This window comes from Scardinius erythrophthalmus, assembly GCF_964197995.2.
Source record: "Scardinius erythrophthalmus genome assembly, chromosome: 7".
Taxonomy (NCBI): Eukaryota; Metazoa; Chordata; class Actinopteri; order Cypriniformes; family Leuciscidae; genus Scardinius; species Scardinius erythrophthalmus.
This window is the reverse complement of record NC_138227.1, coordinates 27,858,211-27,884,098: the sequence shown is the minus strand read 5'-3', so window position 1 is coordinate 27,884,098 and position 25,888 is coordinate 27,858,211. Positions and strand designations below refer to the sequence as shown.

The window sequence follows — 25,888 nt, the reverse complement described above, 5'->3', positions numbered from 1 at the left end:
TTTACTTTGTTGAATGTTTTTTTTTTTTGTCATGCGCTCTGTCTGTCTCTCCCTCACTCTGCTTGCCTTGCAGCTAATTAGCCGCACCTGCAGCTCATAAGGACTGTTGCAGAGCTACACTATAAGAGAGCAGAGTGAACACTGCTTGCCAGAGGTTCACTTCTCCCCTGCACCAGACTTGTGTGTTGCTATAATCAAGTGTGAAGTTGGTGTGTTGTCCTGGTGTATTGAAGTGCATCTTTTGTGTGTTTGCTTGGGTGTCAGCATTACAGCATTATAGTTTTGATATCAGGTAGTGATTTTTCTCTTATCTCTTCTTTTTTGTTGTTTAAACTTTGTTTCGGTATTAAGACGTATTGTAACAATATTATATCAATCTTTTTGTTTATTTAGTTAATTAGTTATTTTTGTTATTGGAAGCTGTAGGGAGTTGGTGCCACCTTTTTCTTTTTGTAAAACTTTAATCCCTGTTTTTGGTTAGTCAGGGAGTGGAGGGAAGCATATGTTGTTTATTTATTTTCTTTTATCTGTGTAGGTTATTTAGTTCTCCTCCCAATAGTAAGTTTCCTCTTTTGTTTGTTGTTTTGGTATAACCTTCTCGTGAAAATTGAATGCTTCCATTTTCTTTGTCTAAGCAAAATAAATTAATTTAATTTATTGCATTAAGTGTTGGCTCACATTTCTGGGGCAGAGGACTGAAGGGAACTCTCCACGTTTTCATTTATGTTTACGTTTTGATTTAATTTAATCCTGTTACCCCCTCCCAACCCTAGACTGGGAGAGCTTGTAACAATAAGGAAGACAGACAGTCGGAGTTAACCTCCCGTAACGTTAGGTCGTAGTTAAAGCAAGAAGCAAGCTAACGGTAGATGGTCAATGCTGAGCTAAACATGTTTACTGACCTATCAGGATCCGTTTTCAGATGCCTGATAAAATTAGATGTGGTTGAGCCTGAATCTTTTATCCTGATATCGCATATTTGCATTGAGTGCTTCTTCTGTTTGGGCCGTCTTGTTTGAAGTTTTTTAATCCAAAGCCAACGATGAATGGCACAGCAGTGGCCGGTGCAGTCGACATGTTTGTTCGTTGTCCTCTCATGTGTACACGTAACACGTGACGTACTACGTATCTGCTGCGGCCACACTTTCCTTTTCTTTTCTTTTTTTTAGGCGCGGCCACGCCCGCGTGCAGCAGATACGTAGTACGTCACGTGTTACGTGGGCAGGTTATAGGTAACGGAGGGAGGGGAATAACCAGGGGGGCAATGTTTCGGAAAACACTGAAGCTTCCCCGGGCGCCGCCATTGATTAGCAGACCCTCACCTGCTGTTAGCATTCTATTGACTCCCATTCATTTTGGTGTCACTTTGACAGCGAATAACTTTACATCTGAGGCGTTTAAAGACTCCATTTGTCCATTATTTATTTCTACAGAAACACGAAAATGTATAAAAGGCTCCATTACCTTGTATCTTATGTCAGTTTTTGTAAAAATAGGCTAAGGATTGCGTCATAACCACGCGACTCTCTGTCACAGTAGAGAAATTACCGTATGGACAGGAAGAGAAGCTCGCGGGCAATCGGGGGGACGTGGAGGTAAAATGACAAAGTAATTAATCAGAATACTTAGCAAAAGTTTCTCCTGCTCCTAGCTCATGGACACCTCCTACTCACACTCTTCGTCTCTGCAAGTTTCGGAAGGGAATGATTCAGATTTCTCTTGGCACAGCTACTAGAAGACAGACAGGTTGCTCACGCCACATCTAAGTCGTCAAGCTCAGTTTGAGTCTGCGCAGTACGCTCGGCCATCAGGAAGTGAGTGCTTCTAATTGACTTCACTTTTCTCCGTTGAATCCAATAGGGTCGCTGTGTCCATTTCTTTGGACACAGCAACATTGTTCACGAGTCCCGCTGCTCGAGTCCGAGTCGAGTCTGAAGTCTTTCGAGGACGAGTCTCAAACTCGAGTCCCCATCTCTGAAACCCACACATACACTGATCCTAACAGTGAGTAGAGGTAATTTGTCCATGTGGAAATAATTCTGCTCACCGTGGATGGGTGCATATGGAAACGGTGTCCCAAGTCTCTCTCCTTCAAACCCACTGAAAAAACTCATCAATTGGCTGCAGCTGCTGTCTCTGGAAAGATAAAAACATGGATGAAAGGTAAGTTTGTGTTATGTTATCACCAAGGAAATACAGAAAAATTCTAACTGTAGGCGTTTTGAAGTAACTAATGAACAATTAACAGTACATAATAACCGTAATTCTTACTGTGTATAAGAGAATAACCTACCACTGATAGCCATGCATGTGCAATTTATTATTTTTTCCTAGCAGCAGCTTTGAACCTGGACACACAAATTATTTTGTGGATGGAAGGCTTGATTAGTCACCAAAAGGACATCAGGTGACGGTAGCTGGGGAACCTGTTTGCTAACCTTAGATATAGCATAATCACTAATGTATACACTTGCGTATGGGTGGTTGACATATTTGGCTAAAAAAAAGTTTTAAAAAAAAATCTCAAATGTAAGTCATGGAACTCATTGGGTTATATTCTACCAACTCTTATATTTCCAAATATATATGTGTTCTTGTAGATTTTGTCCTAAAATTTACATTTATTCACTAGTTTACTGTCTTAGGCCCCATCCACACTACTGCGTTTTAGTTTAGAAACGGAGAATTAAAACGAATACGATCTCCGTCCACACCAGCGTTTTAGCTGCGTATTAGAATTGATCTCCGTCCACATTAAAACGACTGAAAATGCGGATCACGTGACCATTCACCAACACTGGGCATGCGCGTCCCGGTGTAAACCTAGAGACTTTAAAACATAGACTGTAAAAAATGCTTTCAAACATCAAAATGTCATTTATTAATATGTATTTGTGTCAAAATGACATATAAACATCTTTTCCTATTCTATTTTGCCTGGAAACGCTTCCAACACGCTTCGTGTCGCACGAAAAATAGGCGTCAGTTCTATTTCTAGCATGCACGCGTTTACCGCGCGAGCTGCGCCTGAGACGCGGCAGTTCCCTTACGAGAACGTTCTCTCGTACTGCGTTGCAAACGCTGTGGGAAAACTCCTTTTCTCGAGAATATTGAAGCCTTTATTTTAAAACGCATTGCATGCAGCACAGGTGAGAGCATCAAGCTCGCACAAGCGAGCTGATAGGCTGTGCTGTGGGCAACTGCACGAACCAATGGCGGATCGGCAGAGGCGCGCAAACCAATCAGGGAGCTTGGCACACTGCCAGTGTCAAGCGCGCGAAACTGCACGTGACCAAAGCATATAAATATAGACAATATTCCGCCATTTGACAGATTTAATCTCCTTCAGCTCGACTCACCTCGTCGCTGATCTTCTCCGGATAAAGAAGCCGCTCGTCGTTGAACAGCCGTCCAGCGGAACAGCTTCGCATCCCGGCATCTGCCAGCTGAGCGTTTCCCTGTGGCATCCGACGAGTATCCTTTTTCTCTATCTCTCTCTCTCTCTTTCTAAAAGAGCAAAATCGCTGTTTTCACAGCGCGCGGCGTTGTTGCAAATGCCGCTCTCTATTTGTGAATCCTGCGGGGTTCCTCTGCATGTGTCTGACAGACACACACAGTGTGCTGCCTGTCTCGGCCCTGAGCACGCCGAGTCAGGGCTCACTAAAGGCGGCTGCCTTCTCTGCGACGGGATGCCTGTTTCTACTCTCGGCTCGCGGCTCGTGCACGCTTCGTCGGTGAGTGATTACGCCCATCTTCCATCTTCGGCGCCCCGCGAGCCCCGTAGGAAGAAGCGGCGCGATCAGAGGCTTCCTGAACGCGGTGAGTTTAGCGAATGCACGCCGGGCCTCTCTCCACGTGCTTCGCCCACGCCCTCTTCGCCTGTTCTATTCTCTCAGAGCGACCAACGCCCTTCATCTGAAGCGGCTGGGCTCGTCTCTTTCGGCGGATCTGCTGATGATATGGATGACGCAGTTTCCGTGGCGGCATCTGAGAGTGAGCTCCGCGGACCCCGCCCCCCCCTCTCAGTTAGATCCTTCTGACACTCGAGCGAACATCGACGCCAAACTCTTCCGTGTCATGTCTCGCGCTGTTAACGAGTTGGGACTCGACTGGCTCTCCCCAGCTGAGCCTGCCAGAAGCCGCCTCGACGAGTGGTACCTGCCGGGGCGCCAACAGGCCCCTCGTCAGCGCTCCGCCCCTTTTCTGCCTGAGGTCCACGAAGAGCTCACAAAAAGCTGGCGCGCGCCCTTTTCAGCGCGAACGCGCTCATCTGCCTCTTCAACGCTCTCCACTGTTGACGGCGCTGAAGAGAAAGGTTATGTGTGTCTCCCCCCACTGGAGGAAGCGGTCGCTGCACACTTATGCCCTCCCACTGCAGGAAGTTGGAGGTCTAAGACTGTGCACCCATCTAAGCCGTGCAGAACTACTTCGGCCATTGCCAGCCTCGCTTATGCTGCCGCCGGTCAAGCCGCCTCTGCTCTCCACGCCATGGCGACCCTCCAAGTGTTTCAGGCGAAGCTCCTCCGCTCCATGGATGAGTCAGGCCCTGACCCAGACACTTTTAAGGACCTCAGAAGTGCGACAGATCTAGCGCTACGGGCCACTAAGACCACCGCTCAAGCACTGGGCCGCAACATGGCCAGCCTAGTAGTTTTAGAGCGCCACCTATGGCTGACATTGACCGAAATCAGGGACGCAGACAAAACCGCCTTCCTCGATTCTCCGGTCACAGCATCTGGTCTCTTCGGCCCATCTGTCAGCGGCTTCGCAGAACGCTTCACTGAGGCTCAGAAAGCCTCCAGCGCCATGAAGCATTTCCTCCCTAAACGCTCCAGTTCGGTCCAACGGCGCCCCAAGAGCACGCTGCGACCTGAGAGGGTAGCTTCACAAGTCCTCCAGCCCCGCCCAGTGGCTGAGACTAGCCAGCGCATGAAGCCTGCAAAACGGTTCCCGTTCCCTAAGCACCAGGGCCCACGGCCGAAGCTCACGCTCGATCACGAGCCCAAGAAGCCGTCCTAACCGGCTTAAAGAGGGGTCATTGTCCCGCCGCGGCCGGACCAGCCCCGAAGATCGCTCGAGTGCTACTCTCAGCCCCCTCTTCAGTTCAGGCAGTTGGAGCAGTATTAAATGCAGAACATGGGCCCGTCACCTGTCACGCACCCCTGCACACAAACGCTGTTTTAACAGCGACCCACAAAAAGCACAAATCGAGCAAAATTTCTCCCTCACATACATGTCAGTTCGAACCCCCAACACTGGGCGTTCCAGATATGATAATGTCTCTGTCTCTGCGGGCTCTAGCTTGGCAAGCTATCCCCGGAGTTTCAGAATGGGTAATGAACATCATAAAGCGCGGTTACTCACTTCAGTTCGCCCGCAGACCACCGCGTTTCCGTGCGGTTATACAAACCACGGTAAGGAGCACACTGAGTCAGGTCCTCCGCACCGAAGTGTTAAGTCTGCTGGCCAAAGGGGCCATCGAAAAGATCCCCCTTTCTCAGAGCGAGTCAGGTTTTTACAGCCGTTACTTTCTTGTTCCAAAGAAAGACGGCGGCCTGAGACCCATTTTAGATCTGAGACATCTGAACAAGGCTCTCATGTCACGGCCGTTCAGAATGCTCACGACCAGACACATCCTGGCGCAAATTCGCCCAGGCGACTGGTTTTTCTCAATAGATCTAAAAGACGCTTACTTTCACATTCAAGTGAACCCCCACCACAGGCCATTCTTGAGATTCGCCTTCGAAGGGCAGACATACCAGTACACAGTCCTACCTTTTGGACTGGCACTGGCACCTCGTACATTCACGAAGTGCATGGATGCAGCTCATATTGACCCAGTCAGAGGCGGAGTCACATACTCACAGAGCCTGGCTCCTCAGACATCTAGAATGTCTAGGGCTCAAGGTCAATTTTGCCAAGAGTATTCTGTTGCCCAGCCAACGTATCACGTTATTGGAAACAGTTCTCGACTCCGTACTTATGAGAGCATGGCCCACACCGGCCCGTGCTCTAACGATTCAGCAGCTCGCAGCATCGTTCACAGAGGGCTCTTATGTACCCCTCAGAACGTTCCAGAGGATCCTTGGCCTCATGGCCTCCGCATCATCAGTACTCCAACTCGGCCTACTGCGTATGCGTCCTCTTCAGCTGTGGCTAGCACCTCTGGTGCCACCCCACGCCTGGCATTCAGGCCACTTGGTTATCAAGGTGAACCAGCGCTGTGTTCAAGCCCTGGCCCCTTGGAAAGACGCCAGCTGGTTCCAGCAGGGCGTAAGCATGGGGGTGGTCTCAGAGAGGAGGGTGATTTCAACAGACGCTTCCAACTCAGGTTGGGGAGCGCTGTACGAGGGCAGGCCTGCCTCCGGCCTCTGGTCGAGCTCGGAGAAACGCCTACACATCAACTGCCTCGAAATGAGAGCAGTTTTTCTAGCCCTAAAAACCTTCCTCCCTCACCTGGCTGTACACCACGTGCTGGTCCGAACGGACAATATGTCAGTGGTCTCCTACATAAATCGCCAGGGCGGCCTCAGGTCCCACAACCTGCTTGCCATAGCCACGCAGCTCCTGCTATGGGCTCACACCAACCTGCGCTCGCTCAGGGCAGCTCACGTGCCAGGCACGTTGAACACAGGAGCAGACATGCTCTCTCGGGGCAGAGTTCCCCCAGAGGAATGGTCTCTCCACCCTCAGACGGTTCTCCTGCTTTGGGAGGTCTTCGGGAAGGCAGAAGTAGATCTTTTCGCCTCAGAAGACAACTGTCACTGCCCAATATTCTTTTCAAAGAACAGGGATGCGTTGGCCCACGACTGGCCCAACCTCCCTCTCTATGCGTTTCCTCCGGTCTCGATGCTCCCTCAGGTCATCGAACGGATCAGGAACACCAAAAGCGCGGTCCTCTTGGTGGCTCCTCTCTGGCGGACCCAGATTTGGTTCCCAGAGTTGATGCAACTGTTTGTAACAGACCCTTGGCCAATTCCACTGAGGTGCGACCTTCTGGCTCAGGCCAACAGGACAATCTGGCATCCTCATCCCGACTTGTGGGCCCTACATGTATGGCCACTCAACGGGTACCCCAGGATCTCCCAGAAGGTGTCCTAAACACTATTATGGAGGCTAGAGCTCCGTCTACTAGACGCCTCTATCTCCTAAAATGGTCAGTGTTTTCCAGCTGGTGTTTAGCTCGAAGCCTCGACCCACACACTTGTGAAGTGCCAAATGTGCTTTCTTTTCTACAGGAGATGTTGGACGCGGGTCGCTCCCCCTCCACTTTCAAAGTGTACGTGGCAGCCATCGCTGCTTTTCACGTATTGGAAGCCGGAGCCTCCTTAGGTAAAAACGACCTTATAGTTCTTTTCCTTAAGGGTGCCAGAAGGCTTAACCCGCCTCGGCCACCGTCTGTGCCGGCCTGGGACCTTTCACTGGTCCTGCGGGCTCTTAGGGGACCTCCCTTTGAACCACTTCAGTCGGCAGATCTCAAGCCCCTCTCTCTGAAGACCGCCCTGCTTCTAGCACTGGCGTCAGTTAAAAGAGTAGGGGACTTGCAGGCGCTCTCTACTAGCGCTTCCTGTCTGGAGTTTGGCCCTAATGACTCCAAGGTCATCCTTAGGCCAAGACATGGATATATTCCTAAGGTGCTCTCAACTCCGTTCAGAGCCCAGGTTATTTCTCTGTCAGCTCTTCCCTCCTCCGAAGAGGACAGTGATTCTCTCACGCTTTGCCCCGTCAGAGCTTTGAGAATTTATCTGGAGCGTTCAGCCTCTTTCAGACAGTCTGAACAGCTCTTTGTTTGTTTCGGGGGCCGAACCAAGGGCCTTCCTGTTACTAAGCTCACGCTGTCCAGGTGGATAGTTGACGCCATTGCTCTGGCTTACACTTCACTGGGCCTTTCCTGTCCCATAGGTGTTAGAGCTCACTCCACGAGAGGTGTCGCCTCTTCGTGGGCCTGGTCGAGTGGTGTTCCTATCGAGGACATTTGTGCGGCGGCCGGCTGGTCCGTTCCGTCCACATTTGTCAGATTCTATAACCTAGACGTTCCTGCCCTGCAGGCACGAGTTCTTTCTGTCTAAACCCTGGCTTTGCGGACCCAGGCTGACTTTAGGACTTAGACACATGACTGTTCTTATCTGGACATTTGTGCGGCGGCCGGTTGGTCCGTTCCGTCCACATTTGTTAGATTCTATAGCTTGGATGTTCCTGCTCTGCAGGCACGAGCCCTTTTCTGTTCAGAACCTGGCTCTGCGGACTCAGTCTGACTTCAGACCTGAACACGTGAGTGTTCCTATACAGGATATTTGTGTGGCGGCCGGCTAAGTCCACTCCGTCCACATTTGTGAGTTTTTACAACTTATATGTCTCTGCTTTGCAGACACAATTTTTCCTTCTAGACTTTGGCTCTGTGGACCCAGACTAGTTGTGAAATTGGACACTCAGTTGTCACTGGACTTGTGGTAAAGTTAATCTGGCCCTTGGCCCAGATCTTTATTATTGGATATTTTCTGGGCCCGAAATTCGGTCTCGTTTTATCCTGGCTATTCTGTAACTTCCCGGAACTTCTGGTGAGTCAGAGCGGCCAAAAGCGATTAATTGCACGGCGTTTTAAATAATCGTTCCCACAGCGTTTGCAACGCAGTACGAGAGAACGTTCTCGTAAGGGAACGTACTTGGTTACTTACGTAACCTCGGTTCCCTTAGAGATAAGGGAACGAGTACTGCGTTGCCTTGCCGTGCAATCTCTTATGTCAGGTGTTTTCGCTTCAGTCGATTATACCTGTCAAATGGCGGAATATTGTCTATATTTATATGCTTTGGTCACGTGCAGTTTCGCGCGCTTGACACTGGCAGTGTGCCAAGCTCCCTGATTGGTTCGCGAGCCTCTGCCGATCCGCCATTGGTTCGTGCAGTTGCCCACAGCACAGCCAATCAGCTCGCTCGCGCGAGCTTGATGCTCTCACCTGTGCTGCATGCAATGCGTTTTAAAATAAAGGCTTCAATATTCTCGAGAAAAGGAGTTTTCCCACAGCGTTTGCAACGCAGTACTCGTTCCCTTATCTCTAAGGGAACCGAGGTTACGTAAGTAACCAAGTACGTTTCTTACTGTAAGAAACTGCTCTAGCGGGTGGAGTTTACTGGTACTGAATATTACTTGTGTAATGTGTATACTCCATGACTGATGACAATCAAATCATAGAGCCGAGCGTGATCCTCCACGTCATCGTTTCTAAAGTCCTCCGTTTTGACCCGTCCAGACAAAAACGCCCTCCGGAGATTCAAAACGAAAAACGGGTCGGCAGCGTTTCTAAACTTCTCCGTTTTGGTTCTCCGTTTTTGCCGTTTTAGTGTGGACGGGAGGTGCAAACGTAGCAAAAGGTCTCCGTTTTTAAACGAAAACACAGTAGTGTGGACGGGGCCTTAGTGACTAAAAATGTCATATGGTGTGACATGAATGTTATTGTGTATTAAATTAAAAAGGGGTATAATGTGATAATGTAAGTCAACTTATCCTGATTCTTTATCATTACTATATAAAAGCATAGCATTTCTTATGTGCAAATATGTCACATTTTGCATTATTTTACTTTATCATCACTCATAGACAGACGTTTACTTGTGATCTTTCAATATACTTCAAATTAATTTGGGAATACCTTGTTATAAAAGTACCAAAATGCTTGTAACCTTTGCTGGCACTATTCCCCATCTGTCACATTGATGATTTTATGATTAATAACCAAAAAGCCTTAATTTCTTTCAAAATTCTGAATGTCATACCAAATGACATGGTGTCACGCCATATGATGTCACACCACACAACAATCTGTATGCAAAAATCTGTATTAGCTGCATTTAACAAACAACCCAACTTAGTTTGACAAGTGAATCATTGTTTCAGTTACAGCAAAAATCACAAAATTGTTTAAAACAGTGAGTTCTACTCAAAGTAGCAAAATGTTTATAACACATTCATTAATCCACTTACTGTATTCATTTGATGTTGCACTTTTTATTTTAATCTGCTGAATATTAACTACATGAATTCTAATAATCTTTATAATAAATCATTGAACATTTTTTTTATTTAATGCATAAATTCATTTCAAAATGAGGATGAGTAAAACAATGACCAAACAGCAAGCTGATGTATCATTTCATTGTTCTTTCTTTATTCGCATTATCTCGCCATCTACTGAAATCTACCTCAAACTGAATGAATAAATAAATAAATAAATAAATAAAGGTAAACATTTGACAAAATGCTGTAGTTTAACATGGATTCAGCTTGAAAATGGGATAGTAGGCATTCACCAAATTTAGTTGGTGTATAGATATTAAATGTGTACATAATATAGTATCACAATGTGTTAAAAGTACAAAATATTCAATAAACTTTATTAGTTATAAAATATGTATCTAAGAGCATTATTTACGTATTTAAATGCAATTCATAGCATATAGTGAGACAAAATAATCATATGGTGTGACAAGAAAACCCTGTCACACCTTATGATTTTGTGTCACACCATATGAGGTTTCATATACTTAGCATGACATTAAGCAATGTGCTTTTATGCTAACATGCTAATACAATGCTAACTACAATATGACAATATAGTTTTGAAGGTAATTTTGACTGAAAAGTAATTTCATTTGGGCATTTTTGTGTAAAATGAGTCACACCAAAAGACCGCGCAAAAGGGAACTGAAGCAGGAGTGTACCTATCATAGTTACCTATGATCACGCGCGTGAACTCGACAATCGACTACTGTGGACTTCGACCGGAAACAGGAAGTAAATACAGGTATGTGCACTGGCTGAATTAACATCACTTTTATTCATATCTTTCACATCTACTGCAGTCAGATTCACCGTGTTCACTCTGAAGGAATCACTCACATGGCTGTGCACTTGTAATGACACATCAAGGATGTTAAGAGGCTAAAAGCAGGTTTAAAACTTGCCCCATTTAAGTCAACAGGGTGCAAATTTTAAAAAGAGAATAACACGGTGTAGGCAACACAGATTTTTGTCGTTGTTCTCTGTACTGACAGCACTCCAAATTTACAAAAAAATGAGCTCAATGTTAAAATTGACCGGAGTCCTCCTTTAATTAATTATGCCATCCACATCCAGTATCGTGGACTTGCTCTCTCCTGTTTCATACAAACGCAGCAGCTAAAATGAATATATCTTATCCCCATAATTATTTATGTGGTGAAATGCTGTGTAGGCAAATAAGTGGTATGACTGTAAACCGTATCTCTTGAATGTCTGTTTAGTTTGAACTTGCCACACTGCAACTGCTCTCTCCGAAGCTTTACGTTTAAAGACTTATTAAAATATTTCAACTCAGATCAATATTTTGAGTCTAATTATTTACTTATGTGGCAAGTAGCCGTGTAATAAGCGAGATAATGTACATCCAGCCTCTGCTTCACGTCGGGGTCCAAATCACCCTGTCAGGTGTAGAATATAACCCAATGAGTTCCATGACTTACATTTGAGATTTTTTTTAAAACCTTTTTTTTAGCCAAATATGTCAACCACCCATAAGCAAGTGTATACATTAGTGATTATGCTATATCTAAGGTTAGCAAATAGGTTCCCCAGCTACCGTCACCTGATGTCCTTTTGGTGGCTAATCAAGCCTTCCATCCACAAAATAATTTGTGTGTCCAGGTTCAAAGCTGCTGCTAGGAAAAACATCCAAGGATGTAATGCTCTAAGGATGTGACACCTTCAGTAGTCATAAAACACCACACTTAGGGAGATTAACCTGTTTGTTTTTTTTCCTTCAAACAATAGTGATACAAGTAATATGCTGGTAAATCGGTGTACACTGATCCACTGAATTTTGTTTTACACCATAGTTTGTGAAGGTCTCTGATAGACAGATGTCTTCATACCTTTGTTTTACTGTGATTTTAAAAACATTACATGGATGTTTTATTAAATTAAATATATAAGAGTTCCTTGTGCTGCATTTTATATCCACATACCACCCCAAAATTCATGGGAGCATTGTCTTATTTGAACAAGGAGAAGCTGAGAACACATAGAGCTCACTAAAATTACAGCAGATTAGAGGAAACAGTTGTTTTTCAAAGTTGCTTTGCAAAGTGTAAGGAACACAGACACACACACACACACACACACACACACACACACACACACACACACACACACACACACACACACACACACACACACACACACACACAACTGTGCAATCACATGGTAAATAAAATCAAAGTAGCATGAAAATACAATAAAATAAAATCCCCCCAAATGTCTCCAAACTGTTACATGCTACAATGAAACTTTGAAACAATGGAACTTTGCAACAATGAAACACACTACAATGAAAACATTGTGACTTGTGAGAACACTAACACCGTTAAACATGCAGGACAATAACTGTTCCAATTCAACTCTGATGTGACTGAGCTTGTTTCACATTGTAGCATTCCAGCCGGAATTTATTCAGACGATGCACTCAATGATCATAACTGATGGGCTATGGTGGGGTATTCCAACCCATTTATTCACAGTGTAACCATAGACACACCGTAAGAGCTGAAATCATGACATAAAACATAAAATCATTCACTTAATATTAACATGTTTCACTTTTAACTTGCTGGTACATAGGATGAGCATAGCACGCGCTAGCGCTAGCATGCTAGCTAACTCTGGAACTTGATAACATTCAGGAAATACATTTACAAATTATCTGAAAATTAAACAACACAAACTCCACAAAATACCTGTTCGCCTTCCAGCTAGATGCTAAATTAAAGGATGGAAAAACGATTCCTTTTTGATCAGTAACTTTCTTCCAGTAAACAAACAGTAGCGTTTCACTTTCCTTCTCATTTCTTCATTGAATAGACGCATGCGCAAATTGCGCATGAAAGGGAAACCACATCACTGTCTTCACAATAAAAGCCATGTGAACATTATAAAGTAAAATTCGCTTAGGGATATTAAATTCTGAGCAATATCATTTAAAACATTTACACTCCCACCAAATTATTGGTGTCTCAAATATCACAGCTTAATGATCGTGGGAAGAGTGAACACCAGTGATTTGCAAACACAAAATGACCAATATCCAGAAAAATGGTATACAAGGAGTGTCAGAAATTTCAAAAATAAAATTAAAACATTTCTCAAGGGGGCAAGGTATGCACACAAATAACTAATTAGTCACTATCTAGTAACAACACCAGTTTCTGTACTGGACGTTCAAGCACTGACTGCTTGGTGAGACGTTCACCATTTTTGCTGAGTTTTCTGTCACCGAGACATATCTTTACTCTCCTAACCAGTCCATCTCGGTCCATTGTCGTTTCTACGACTCTGCCCAACCTCCACTCATTTCTCGGCAAGTCTTCATCTTTCATCATGACTATATCTCCCATCTGTAGGTTTCTCTTTGGGGTGTGCCAGCATTGTCTGAGGGCAATGTTGGACAAATACTCTTTTCGCCAACGGCTCCAGAACTGCTCGGCCAAGTATTGAACGTGGCGCCATCTCTTTTTCGCATACATGTCTTCTCTGATGAACTTGCCAGGGGGGGGAAGGGCCAAGGTAGACTTCATGGTAAGTAGGTGGTTAGGGGTAAGTGGCTCAAGACTGTTGGGATCGTTGAGGTTTTCAACAGTGAGTGGACGGCTGTTAACTATCGTCATTGCTTCATAGAAGAATGCTCGGAGGGAAGCATCTGGGAGGCCTCCAGGAGAGAGCGCGAGGGTCGAGTTGAGGACACTCCTGACCGTTCTAATTTGACGCTCCCACACTCCACCAGCGTGGCTTGAACCGGGAGCATTCATGATGAAGTCACACTGATTCTCTGAGAGATAGTTTGCCAGTTTGTCACCATCTACTTCCTTGAGAGCTTCCCTCAGTTCATTTTTGGCTCCTAGGAAATTGGTGCCTTGATCAGATTTAATCTGCCGCACAGCCCCACGTAAAGCAATGAAACAGCGAAGTCCATTTATGAAGGAGTCGGTTGACAGGTCCTCCAGCATTTCAATATGAATTGCTCTAGATGAGAAGCAGGTGAAGAGAAGGCCATATCTCTTGCGCTCACTGCGTCCTTGCTTGCTGAAAAAGGGTCCAAAGCAGTCCATTCCACAGTAAGTAAAGGGTGGAGATGGGTCCACACGCTCTCGAGGGAGATCGGCCATTTTTTGCTCTTCTGTATGTCTCCGGAGCTTTCGACAAATGACACATTGGCGAAGATGAGATGCCACCGCCCGACCGATCCCTGATATCCAGTAACCCTTTGTCCTGATCGTGTTGATGGTCTTTCCCTTGCCCTGATGTTTAGCACTGTCATGACAGTGTGCAATGATCATCTTCGTGATGTGATGTTCCTTTGGAATGATTGAAGGGTGTTTGACTGCATAAGGGAGATTTGCATCACAGAGTCGTCCTCCCACTTTGATTACACCATCCTTGTCCAGGAAGATGTTAAAGCGATGTAGCTTATTGTGTAGTGGTAGCCGACCGCCTTTCTTCAGCAGCTTCAGTTCCTCTGAATAAGTTTGTCTCTGTAGGTCTTTGATGATGAGGCACTCTGCGTCCTCTCTTTCTTTTACTGTTGAAAGACCATTTGATTTATCCTTGTTGATCCATCGAAGGATGCGCGCCACCGCACGGACAGCCCGAGACCAGGATGAGAATCCTGACAGCCGATCCGTCAGAGAGTTTTGCTCTCTAGTTTCAGTGCTTAGGGTCTGAGCTCCCTTCACTTCCGGATCTCCCACTGGCAGTTCTGAGATGACTTCTTCCGAGAGGCCGATTTCCTTTTCCCATAAAAATGCTGGGCCAGTAAACCAATCTGATGATATCAGCTCATTGATGGAGAGGCCTCTAGAAGCATGATCCGCCGGATTTTGGTCAGTAGGGACGTATCTCCATTGCCCTTGAGTTGTGTTGAGGTGTATTTTCTGGATACGGTTGGCCACGAACGTGTGGAAACGCCGAGCCTCGTTGTTAATATATCCTAAAACAACCTTGGAATCGGTCCAGAAATACTCCTCCATGTCAGTGTATCCAAGCTCCTCCTTCAGAACATTGCTGGTTTTCACTGAGATGACTACAGCTGTTAACTCTAATCTTGGGATTGTGATGATCTTCGTTGGAGCAACCCGAGATTTTGCCATGACTAGGGCACAGTGGATGTTTCCTTCATTGTTTCTAAGTCTTAGATATGAACACTGTCCATATCCATTCATGCTTGCATCAGAGAAGTGATGCAACTCCCGTTTAGTAACCTTTCCGAAGTCTGCGGGTGCATAACTCCGAGGTATGTTTAAGTCAAGTCAAGTCATCTTCATTTATATAGCGCTTTTAACAATGTAGATTGTCTCAAAGCAGCTTTACAGAGATAAGCGTATAATTTAAGGTAACAGAGATTGTTTCGGCTTTACAGCAGAGTTAAGTTATTTCCATCTAAAGTTAGTTTTAATTGATTTGGTTCCGTCGCAATGATCATTTGTTATTAAATTAGGGGCCGCTAAGACGACACCATTCTCTCTACACAGACTTTAAACGCGAACCTGTGAGAAACGCTGATGGCGGTCACATGCGCATTTAGAATGGGTTCTATAGTTATGTGCGTTTGAATATACGCAGGTTTGGAAATCCCTACAAGCCAAGCCTAAACAAAATACTTGTTTTTCCTTAAAAAATTTTGATAAGGAATTTTATTTGTTGCTTTGGGGTAGGACCGCGAGACGAATTTTCCCAACAACGCCTTATCTGTAGAGTGGTAGTGGGATCCTCCATAGGGAGAGACTAGTTGGCACTTCAGCACTGCATTGTCATCGGTCCAGGTGAAGGTCCTTCGTCAGATCTGGATACGGCCTGGATCCGGCAGGCTGCAGGAAAAACCTTGGGATAAACACAGACACTAAAATTAGCGTAGATGCCATTCTTCTCATGATGTAACGAGTACATCAGGATTTTTGGGAAGTGTTCCCGGTTCCGGCTGACCTAGTCTATGCAGCATAACATTAAATTATAGAAGTCTATAATGTATTATGTGAAAGCTAGGTCAAAGAGATGTGTCTTTAATCTGGCTTTGAACTGACAGAGTGTGTCTGCTTCCGGACAATGGTAGGAAGACTGTTCCAGAGTTTTGGTGCTAAATAGGAAAAGGATCTACCGCCAGCAGTCGATTTTGATATTCTAGGTATAATCAACTGGCCGGAATTTTGAGATCGTAATAGACGTGACGGACTATAATGCGTTAAGAGCTCGCTCAAGTACTGCGGAGCTAAACCATTCAGTGCTTTGTAAGTAATCAGCAATATTTTAAAATTTATGCGATGTTTAATAGGGAGCCAATGCAGTTTTGACAGAACTGGGCTAATATGGTCATACTTCCTGGTTCTGGTAAGAACTCGAGCTGCTGCGTTTTGAACCAGCTGTAGTTTGTTTATTAAGCGTGCAGGGCAACCACCTAGTAGAGCATTACAATAATCTAGCCTTGAGGTCATGAACGCATGAACTAATTGTTCCGCATTTGTCAATGAGAGCATATGACGTAATTTAGATATATTTTTAAGATGGAAAAATGCAGTTTTACAGATACTAGACACGTGACTTTCAAATGAAAGATTGGTATCAAAGAGCACACCCAGGTTCCTAACCAACGACGAAGACTTAACAGAGCAGCCATCAAGTGTTAGACAGTATTCTAGGTTATTACGTGAGGAAGTTTTTTGTCCAATAATTAGAAACTCTGTTTTTTCAGAATTTAGAAGTAGGAAATTACAAGTCATCCAATTTTTTATATCCGCTATGCATTCCGTTAATTTTGTGAATTGATAAGTTTCGTTAGGTTTTGAAGAAATATAGAGCTGAGTATCATCGGCATAACAGTGAAAGCTAATGCCATGTTTCCTAATGATATCTCCTAAGGGTAGCATGTACAGAGTGAACAGCAGCGGTCCTAGTACTGAGCCTTGTGGTACGCCATACTGAACTTGTGATCGATGAGACATCTCATCATTTACTGCTACAAACTGATAACGGTCAGATAAGTATGATTTAAACCATGCTAGTGCATTTCCCGTAATGCCAACATAATGTTCTAATCTATTTAAAAGAACATTGTGGTCGATGGTGTCAAATGCAGCGCTAAGATCGAGTAACACTAATAGAGAGATACAACCACGATCGGATGATAAGAGCAAATCATTTGTGACTCTAACGAGAGCTGTTTCGGTACTATGGTACGGTCTAAATCCGGACTGGAAATCCTCGCAGATATCATTTCTTTCAAGAAAGGAACACAGTTGTGAGGATACTGCCTTTTCTAATATCTTTGACAGAAAAGGTAGATTCGAGATCGGCCTGTAATTGACTAATTCTGAAGGATCAAGTTGCGTTTTTTTAACAAGCGGTTTAATCAAAGCCAGCTTAAAGTTTTTTGGTACGTATCCTAGAGACAAAGACGAATTAATGATATTAAGAAGAGGATCTATGACCTCTGGAAGTATTTCTTTCAGTAGCTTAGTCGGTATAGGGTCTAACATACATGTTGTAGATTTAGATGATTTAATGAGTTTAGTAAATTCTTCCTCTCCTATAGCAACGAATGAATCAAATTTTTCCTCAGGGAGACTACAATGCACTGCCTGATGCGATACTGTAGTAGACGGTTGCATAGTTATAATTTTGTCCCTGATATTATCAATCTTATAAGTGAAGAAGTTCATAAAGTCATTACTGCTGTGTTGCTTGGAAACTTCGGTGCTTGAAGCTTTATTTTTCGTTAGTTTAGCCACCGTTTCAAATAAATACCTAGGATTATGTTTATTTTCTTCTAATAGGGTTGAAAAATAAGCAGATCTAGCAGCTTTTAAAGCCTCTCTGTAAGTAATTGAGCTCTCTTTCCATGAAATGCGAAATACCTCTAGTTTTGTTTTCTTCCAGTTGCGCTCCATTTTTCTGGCTGCTCTCTTAAGGGCCCGAGTGTGCTCGTTGTACCACGGCGTTGGACTATTTTCTTTAATCTTCTTTAAGCGCAACGGAGCAACTGTGTCTAAAGTGCTGGAAAAGAGAGAGTTAAACGTTTCTGTTGTAATATCTAGTTCTTCTAAGCTATCTGAGATGCTGAGATGATGAAACTGATTAGGAAGATTATTAATAAAGCAATCTTTAGTAGCAGAAGTGATAGGTCTCACATATTTGAAACACGGAGTCGGCTTTGCAGCCTTGGCTAAATGCAAATTACACGAGACTAGATAATGATCTGAGATGTCATCGCTCTGCTGCAGAATTTCAACGGCATCCACATCTATTCCGTGTGATAATATTAGATCTAGAGTATGATTACGACGATGAGTAGGTCCTGACACGTGTTGTCTAACTCCAATTGAATTTACAATGTCTTTAAATGCCAATCCCAATGCATCTTTTTCATTATCGATGTGTATATTAAAATCACCAACAATTAGTACTTTATCTGCAGTCAATATTAATTCTGATAGAAAGTCCGCAAATTCTTTGATAAAGTCTGTATGGTGCCCTGGTGGCCTGTATACAGTAGCCAGCACAAATCTCAAACGTGATTTATCGTTTACACTATATATTTTTACATTAAGCACCAATGCTTCAAAAGAATTATATTTAAAACTTGATTTCTTAGTGGTTTTGAAACTATTACTATAGATTACAGCAACACCACCCCCTTTACGTTTCAGACGAGGCTCATGTTTATAACAGTAATCTTGCGGGGTTGATTCATTTAAAGTAATGTAATCGTTTGGTTTTAGCCAGGTTTCTGTCAAACACAGCACATCTAGGTTATTATCTGAAATCATATCGTTAACAACGAGTGCTTTTGAAGTAAGCGATCGAATATTCAGCAACCCAAGCTTTAGCATTTGCTCATCTGTATTATAGCTGTTTTTTATTTGTTGAACATCAATTAAATTTTTAACCTTAGTTGGGTTTAAACGTTTTTTGGATTTCCAAATTCGGGGAACAGACACAGTCTCTATATGATGATAGCTAGGTGAAAGAGGCTCTATGTGATGGGATTTATCTGACCTTGGTGACGCGAGGCCGCTAGCAGACGGTCGGTTTAGCCAGTCTGTCTGCTTCCTGACCTGAGCCCCAGATTGTCATGTTTGAGCTCTAAGACTATGAGCCATATTACTAGAGAGAAGAGCAGCACCATCCCAGGAGGGATGAATACCATCTCTTTTCAACAGGTCAGGTTTGCCCCAAAAACTTTTCCAATTGTCTATGAATTCTATATTAAGCGGACACCACCGAGACAGCCAACCGTTAAGCGAACATAATCTACTAACTATCTCATCACTCCTGCGAACAGGAAGGGGGCCAGAGCAAATTACAGTCCTTGACATCGTACTTGCAAGTTCACACACCTCTTTAATATTAATTTTGGTGATCTCCGACTGGCGTAGTCGAACATCATTAGTGCCGACATGAATAATGATCTTAGAGAATTTACGATTAGCATTAGCCAGCACTTTTAAATTTGCTTTGATGTCAGGCGCTCTGGCTCCCGGCAAACATGTGACTATGGTGGTTGGTGTCTCTATTTTCACGTTCCGTGTAATAGAATCTCCAATAACTAGGGCACAATCATTCTCAGTGGGTGTTTCACTGAGCGGGGCAAATCGATTTGTTATGGTAATCGGAACGGAAGAGTGGTTTTTAGATCCGCGACTAGAGCGATCCCTCACTGTCACCCATTTGCCCGGCTGCACGGGCTCTACTTCAGCCAGAACCGCGTCATGTAAAGAGTTCTCTATTCTATGCGCATCCAAAACATCTAAAGCACTAGCACTCTTACTATCCTCAATTAAAGTTTGGATGCGTGTTTCTAATTCTGAAATCTTCTCTGTCAACCTAACTGTCTCCTTACATTTATCACATATAAATCCTATATTGTCGACAGAGAAGCCTATACTAAACATGTGACATGAAGTGCAAGTGACAATAACAGGACAAGACATTACTCACCGTGTTTGTTGAGTGATTCTTACTCACCTGAGCTTTTTATGAACTCAAAGGCGCGGACGCGCGAGAGAAAAATAAATAAATAAAATAGCTGAGCGCACGGGTGGCGCGTTAAGCGCACGGGTGGCGCGTTAACAGGCTAGCGAATTACTAGCGTTTTGTGCTAGTAGTACTAATAACAAAAGCTAGCGATGTCAGGTTAATCTGAGATGTTGGGTAAAATGTAGTAGTATAAACAACTAGAAATTGTAGTAAAATGATGGTTCAAAACAAAGAAATATATGGCTAAGACGGAGCTTATCGCACCGAATCAAACAAACACACTCACAGCAGGCAGCGAGGCAGACAGGAGCAATCGATCAGACAGCAGAGATTAAGTGTTTATAAAGCTCCGGGGAGACAAAGCTCCGTTTATCCTCTCAAGGTTGGCAAGGTCATTTTTCCATCTCTCCCACCGTGGACGAAGTTCATTAGCCAGAGGGTCATCCCAGCCCGCTCCACGTCGGCACATTTCCTGCAGCACTCCTGCAGCGAGAATGGGGCTACAAACCCTTAGGGGTCATACAAGGAAGCAACCATGGACAGAATACCTCGACGAGTTGCAGGCTGGTCCTTGAGATTGACACTGAACTTCAGGCAGTCTGATTCAGTGTTCCATTTGATACCCAATGTTCTTTCTGAAGGTAGGTCATCAAAAGTAAGGTTGAGGTCTTTCATATCTGATGCACGTTCGGAGGGTGGTATGCTTTCCAAGACAGCTCGGTTGTTGGACATAAACTTGTGGAGCCTAAGACCACCTAGGGCACAAAGTTTTCTGGCTTCTTCGGCCAGCTGAATGGCCTTCTCTGTACTATCTGTACTTGCGACCCCATCGTCAACGTAAAAATCTGTCATAATGAACTGGGAACCTAGCGGATAGAGGTCTCTGTTCTCTGTGGCCAGGTGTTTCAAGCCATAGTTCGCGCAACCAGGTGATGAGGCTGCGCCAAAGATATGCACCTTCATCCGGTATTCTCTGGGCTGTGCACTGAGATCTCCTTTCTTCCACCAAAGGAAACGCAGGTAGTCCTGATCCAACTCTCTTACTTGGAATTGGTGAAACATTTTTTCTATGTCGCACATCAGTGCAGTGGAGTGCAGCCTGAAGCGAAGGAGGACACCGTTGAGATTGTTCATCAAGTCAGGTCCAGTGAGCAGATGATCATTCAGACTGGTTCCCTTGTACTTGGCAGAGCAGTCAAATACCACACGTAGTTTGTCTGGCTTCTTGGTGTGGTATACGCCGTGATGAGGTATGTACCATTTTTCTCCCTCCTTCCCTTCATCACAGACCTCCACTGCATCACCCTTTTCTATGACTTCCTCCATGAACCTGATGTACTGTTCTTTGTACCTTTCGTCCCTTAACAACTACCTCTTGAGATGGCTCAGACGCATGACGGCGAGCTGTTTGTTGTCGGGTAAGGTGGGTCTCTCCTTAGAAGGTAGCGGCATCTCATAATGACCTTGGCTGTTTTTCTTGATGCCGTTCTTGAGTTTGTCCAAAAAAACAGGATGTCTTCCTGAGACACTGATTTGCCATCTTCTTTGTCATCCTTAAAGTCACACTCCAGAATGCGAATGGCATCTGCAGGGGTGACTGGTGGGAGCTCCTTGACAACAACCCTGAAACACTGTCCCGCTATACTTGGAGTGTCAAGGGATGGTGAAGAGCACCCCACTATACTCCATCCTAAGTCGGTTCGAACTGCATAAGGCTCTTCATTTCCTCCTGATATTACGTCTCTTGGTGCCATTGCCTGTGCACAGTTATATCCTATTAACAGACCAACCTCACAATCCTGTAGTGGTGGAATTTCATCTATGACTTTGGAGAGATGATTCCATTTTCTGGCTGTCTCGCATGTTGGAATATGGGCGCGGTTTACCGGGATACAATCCTTGGTGTAAATGGGAGGAAGGTCGATGAGGAGGGAGGAGCGATAACCTCGCACACGAAGCCCTGAGACCCTTTGGCTTTTCACCATCACGTTGCGTCCAATCATGGTCGTTAACTTGAGTTTAACTGGACAGGACTCCACCTTTAGAGCATTGCTCACTTCCTGGTCGATAAATGTTGTGTCACTTTGGGAGTCCAGCAGGGCGTAGACCAGTTTTTCCGTTCCTGCATCATTTTTTGACACCCACACAGGCACAATCATTGATGTGTTGGTAGACTGCTCAGTATTCACTGACATTGAAGTCGCAGCAGCTTCTATTGGGCCAGTGTTTTCCTGAGGTGGGGCCCTTTCCCTCTTTACATAGTTGTTGTCGTGCAAACAAGTGGGATGTTTGCCCTTACAAGTGTTGCATGAATGTTGATGTCGGCAGTCCTTTGCACTATGGCCAGGTTTGGTACAGCCATAGCAGAGCTTATGTTGTCTGACAAATTCTCGTCGCTCCTCCAGGGTTTTAGCGATGAACTTGGGGCATCCATGTAGCCTGTGCTGATTGTTTTGACAGAAGGCGCAAGTCGGCCTTTCCTTACCGTTCACTGGCTGAAACTTGTCACCGTCTGCCTCAGTCTGAGTACTCAGAACGCTTGCCTTGTTCCTTTTAGGATCCCTGTTGCTTTGCTTTGTAGTGCTCGACTCGGAGTTGCGGAGGGCATAAGCTGAGGTGATCGGATTGCAAGCAATCTCTGCCTCCATCGCCATAAACGTGGCAAAGTCTTGGAAGCTGGGGAATTCTTTGTTCTTTCTTAAGGCTTCCGTAGCCTTCCTGTTCCAGTGAGACGCGGTCCACTCCGGTAGTTTGCGGACTAGCTTCTTATTCTCTTCACAGTCGTTCAGTATTTTGAGGCTCTTTACATGTTTCATTGCATCTTGACAGGCGTTTAAGAAGTCTGAAAAGTCTCTTAATCCTTCTGAATCCCTTGGTTGGATTTTTGGCCAATCAGCAAGCTTGTCTCTGAAGGCTCTCTGTATAATAAAGGCTTGGCCATATCTGTCATCCAGTTTGTTCCATGCATCCTTATAAGCCTCGCTGTCGTTTCTATAGAAAGTTCCTTCCAGTGTCTTACGAGCAGGGCCGCCAACATACTTCCTTAAATAATAAAGTTTGTCAGCTGGGTAGATGGCCTTTGTGTCAATGAGTGACATGAAAGAGGTTTTCCACTCAATATACTGGATGGGGTCACCGTTGAAAACCGATGGCTCTGGCACTGGAAGTCTATTTAAAGCCATACTATCTTGCAAGGCTCGGGCAAGGGACGACATGTTTACATCAGGTGATGATGCTGTGACGTTGGGAGTTTGATGGCTGATAGTAGGGAGGCCAGGTGGATTTTTTACTGAACTATTAGAAGAATGGACACTGCCTTCCTGTGATGCTCCCTGGCTGTAGACTAGCAGTCTGGCCCGAGCTTTCTACCTGAAGGCGTTCTAGTCTGCGCTTTTCTACTTCCATTTTCCTTTGTCCTTCCTCTATTTGCCTTTGTTGATCCTCTATTTTCTCCCTTTGTTTCTCTACTTCCAGCAAGCCTTCAAACTCAACTTCTTTAGCCGCTAGCTCTGCCGCAGCATCCACCCGTTTGAGTGTTAAGGTGGTGCTTTCATGACTGCGGACTGATTTGGACGCTCGAGAAGCAGTGGATCCGTAGATGGAGCGTGCATAGCTGCTCTTCAATAGCTCTTTGAGGCGTCGTTGTACTTGGTCTGCATCATAATCTCCATCGATGCCTGACATTCTCTCATAGCTAACTCTCATAATTTCTGCTGTAACTGCCTCACAACTATCAACATGGCGTCTTAATTCTGGTGTAGGTGTGTTGTGGTTTCGTATTTCAAGGTAAGTGTTTAACACAGCCTCTTTTTCCTTCTCTAAAGTGTCCATCAAAGACGCCAGCTCACCTTTACTGATATCCGACTTGAGCTGCTCTCTTGACTCTCGGGCTCGAATCTTCCATCTTTCGTATGTTGAGATGAATTTTCTTTCCTTTTTCCTTGTCTCTTCTTGTTGCATTTCGAGCATTTTTGGAGTTGGGATCTTTGCTCGGGTTGAGCGTCGGAGGCCTTCTCTAAGTTCCCTTTGTAAACTACTCAGTGTTTCTTCTTTGTTTTGAATTTCCTTCTTTAAATGGTCTATCTCGGTAGTCTCTAGTGTATTCTCAAGAGAAGCTTTAAGCTTTCTGATTTTCTTCTGCAGGCTGTCTATTTGATTCTCTAGATCTGTTTGTGAAGATGAATTTTCCATTTCCTTCATATTTAGTTCTTCCATAATAGACCTTAGTTAATGAACTGTTTGTTTTTACTTTAACTTGTAGACTACATAAGCGAAGGAAAAGAGTTTTTGCCCTTTTTTTTTTTTTTTTAATACCAAACTGACATAAGGGCAGATAACACAGAGCTCGGAAGAAAATAACTTAATAAACGTAAGCTGCCATCTGTTACTGACGGACATTGTAATATAAACCTCTTTTTCTAGATAAGAAATGAATTTACCATTAAGATTGTACCATTACACATTAAACCCTTTTTTTTATGGTGAATAGAAAGGATAGTTGGGAACTGAACAGTAGTGATGGTAGATGCAAATAAACAAAGTCACTTCACTTATTTTACTTTATGTCCGTAGTGTCTTAAATCAGTAAATGTCCTCAGTAATTGACATCCTTTTCTTCTTTAACCGCTACCGATGAGAGTCAATGTTCTTGTTGAAGATGAATTGTTCCTTATTGATTAAATGAAATGTTCCATACCTTGTCTGACCGTCACATCAAACCATTAAGCCAGCTGCACAATGATCATAAAGTCCCTTTGTCTACAAGACCCGTAGAATGGTGCCGAGTTGCTCCATGAAATGTCCGTTGTCATCAACACCAGACGAATAGCAACACAGCCCCGTGACTTGTCCTTGTGGTTCCGTGGTGCAGAGTGGCAGCAGGATGATGCAGGGGGAATAAGCTCTTACTGTAGCATTCCAGCCGGAATTTATTCAGACGATGCACTCAATGATCATAACTGATGGGCTATGGTGGGGTATTCCAACCCATTTATTCACAGTGTAACCATAGACACACCGTAAGAGCTGAAATCATGACATAAAACATAAAATCATTCACTTAATATTAACATGTTTTACTTTTAACTTGCTGGTACATAGGATGAGCATAGTACGCGCTAGCGCTAGCATGCTAGCTAAATCTGGAACTTGATAACATTCAGGAAATACATTTACAAATTATCTGAAAATTAAACAACACAAACTCCACAAAATACCTGTTCGCCTTCCAGCTAGATGCTAAATTAAAGGATGGAAAAACGATTCCTTTTTGATCAGTAACTTTCTTCCAGTAAACAAACAGTAGCGTTTCACTTTCATTCTCATTTCTTCATTGAATAGACGCATGCGCAAATTGCGCATGAAAGGGAAACCACATCACTGTCTTCACAATAAAAGCCATGTGAACATTATAAAGTAAAATTCGCTTAGGGATATTAAATTCTGAGCAATATCATTTAAAACATTTACACACATAATAAATTATCACAGTAATAAACAGTTCACATGCATTTGCTAGCTAACTATTGAAATTTACAATATGCTAAAACATTTTGGTGTTCTGCTGTTGAGAAATAAAACTGCACGTTTTCATTAAAAAGGAGAACAAAATGTTGAGACCTAAAACACAAGTTCTGTTTTCTGGATCAAACCTAGAAGACAGATGCCTAGAAACACTGGTGTCAAAGTATTGGTGTGTACAGAATAATAAAATAAAAAAAGGCATGAATCATCTCACCTTTCACTTAAAATTGCTACTTATCAACTGTAATTAATTTACTTAACAGTTGTTTAGAGACATAGACAAAAGAAACTGTGTATCTATGACTGTGCTGTGAA

General features: G+C 44.0%; 1 protein-coding gene across 4 annotated transcripts; it reads right to left on the bottom strand.

The window, feature by feature from the left end:
* Positions 1–25,409, bottom strand: LOC308693107 (uncharacterized protein; the record flags this gene model as incomplete). 4 transcript variants are annotated; one of them, XR_014030410.1, is made up of 3 exons in its annotated part: positions 25,267–25,409; positions 24,747–25,075; positions 1–2,136 (listed from the first exon to the last, which is right to left on the bottom strand). XR_014030410.1 is itself a non-coding variant. In XM_081369846.1 (2 exons), exon 1 carries the CDS (start codon positions 15,241–15,243, stop codon positions 13,204–13,206), a length of 2,040 nt encoding a protein of 679 aa, XP_081225972.1. In that variant the 5' UTR covers positions 15,244–15,995. The 4 variants fall into 4 exon arrangements, 3 of the variants coding, with proteins under 3 accessions (XP_081225972.1, XP_081225973.1, XP_081225974.1); XM_081369846.1 differs by lacking the exons at positions 24,747–25,075; positions 25,267–25,409 and adding an exon at positions 12,766–15,995 and having other exon boundaries at positions 1,973–2,136; XM_081369847.1 differs by lacking the exons at positions 1–2,136; positions 24,747–25,075; positions 25,267–25,409 and adding exons at positions 12,470–12,574; positions 12,766–15,995.
* Between the last annotated feature and the right edge of the window lie 479 nt (positions 25,410–25,888).